Consider the following 1,448-nt stretch of genomic DNA (forward strand, 5'->3'; position numbering starts at 1 on the left):
GATGGTTCTCAGATTTTAAAAGTTGTGTAATGTATTCCAGCCTTAAGGATAATTTGTGCCCTACTTTTTTGTAAAGTATATTTGGGTTGATATGTGGTCTGCAATTTGTACTGTTGGTACGTCATGACGTTTGAAATCCACTGCTCTATTTTAAAGATATGTGTGAATACCTGAGTGCTTTATCACTACCAGAAGTCAGATGGCAGTTCACAAAGCCCATTGAGGTGCCATTAAAGAGAAGAGAAACTCCTACTGCTCCCTTATTTCCTGTAACCACAAAGAAAAAAGAAAAAAAATCTAAAGAATATATTAATTTCGGTACGATTTATTTGTCACTTGATTTGTTTTGCTTGGCTAAAAGAGGTGAGGTGAGAGAATATAAAGGAGAAGCTAAAGGAGGCGAGAAAACAGAAAAAAAGAAATGTTAGTGAGTGTGTTTATTGGTTTGTTTGAGCAAGAGAGATTTGTACCGAGTGTGTTCCCCAGGCCAGTTTTAACACTAGCTGTGTTTACTTGACTGATGCATCCTTCATGCTCTGGTTTCACAAACACAGCCAGTCTGATATTCCAAAGGGACTGTAATGCCACCTACAGGAGAAACACAAAAACACACTCACAATCTACTCTCACCAATTTAACACACTTTACTGTCATCCAATCAAATGATTAATATGTGATCACATAAGAAGAAGAAGAAGCGTTCTGGGCTATGAACATTTTGATAAAGTCAGACCTGTTTGAAGTCAATGTTGGTTGCACTCCGAAGCGTGGCTCTGATGTGTTCAGCCCATTCTCTCTCGCCCTGCGGGTTGTCCTGAGTGCCCACTGCATAGATATCATGAGGCAGGGAGGCGATGGACTCGTCTGGGGAGAGGCCCAGACCACAGCAAGTAACCCAGGACTGAAGTGAACCGGGTGGTGGAGTGCCCCCTGAAGGCAAAATACAGAAACAACAATGAAACGTTTGCTGCAACTGTTGAGGCCATAATATCGTTTATTAATGATATACTGTATATCCATACCCATATTCCAGGTGCCCACAAACACAGAGATGACATCAAGCTCAGACTGCTGGGAGTGAGCAGCTTTCATAAGCTGCAGCAGCCGACAGAAAGCATTTCGTTTCTGTGGGAGACACATCAGTACATCAGATATAGACCATTTAAGGTAAGCCAATCCAAGTCTTTCTCCTCACCTTCATGCTTTCAAACAAAAGTTCTCTCGGTGGATTGTGATGACTGTCTATGACCATTTTCAGCTTGGTAAGGCCTCTCTGAATCTTCACCAACTGCACGACTAAAACATAAAAGCATTAGATGGCATTTACTATCCTTGTATGATAAAAATGGAGACTGAAGTAACTCAGGTTTTAAGGCAAGATAAACTCACTCCTGTTGTGTGTGACAGTCTCCACACCGAATGAGCCAGTCTTCTTGTCAAACAGCAGC

At 41.6% G+C, this 1,448-nt stretch overlaps 1 protein-coding gene across 1 annotated transcript; it reads right to left on the minus strand.

Moving 5' to 3' along the window:
* Nucleotides 1-91: 91 nt before the first annotated feature.
* LOC107580105 (phosphatidylinositol 3,4,5-trisphosphate 5-phosphatase 2B-like) lies at nucleotides 92-1,442 on the minus strand. Its single transcript, XM_016265850.1, has 6 exons — nucleotides 1,390-1,442; nucleotides 1,196-1,296; nucleotides 1,023-1,125; nucleotides 734-930; nucleotides 471-588; nucleotides 92-267 (listed from the first exon to the last, which is right to left on the minus strand). The coding sequence occupies exons 2-6, from the start codon at nucleotides 1,250-1,252 to the stop codon at nucleotides 146-148; spliced, it is 597 nt and encodes a 198-aa protein (XP_016121336.1). The 5' UTR covers nucleotides 1,253-1,296; nucleotides 1,390-1,442; the 3' UTR covers nucleotides 92-145.
* Between the last annotated feature and the right edge of the window lie 6 nt (nucleotides 1,443-1,448).

This window comes from Sinocyclocheilus grahami, unplaced genomic scaffold (assembly GCF_001515645.1).
Source record: "Sinocyclocheilus grahami isolate Dianchi unplaced genomic scaffold, SAMN03320097.WGS_v1.1 scaffold24751.1, whole genome shotgun sequence".
In the NCBI taxonomy this organism is placed as follows: Eukaryota; Metazoa; Chordata; class Actinopteri; order Cypriniformes; family Cyprinidae; genus Sinocyclocheilus; species Sinocyclocheilus grahami.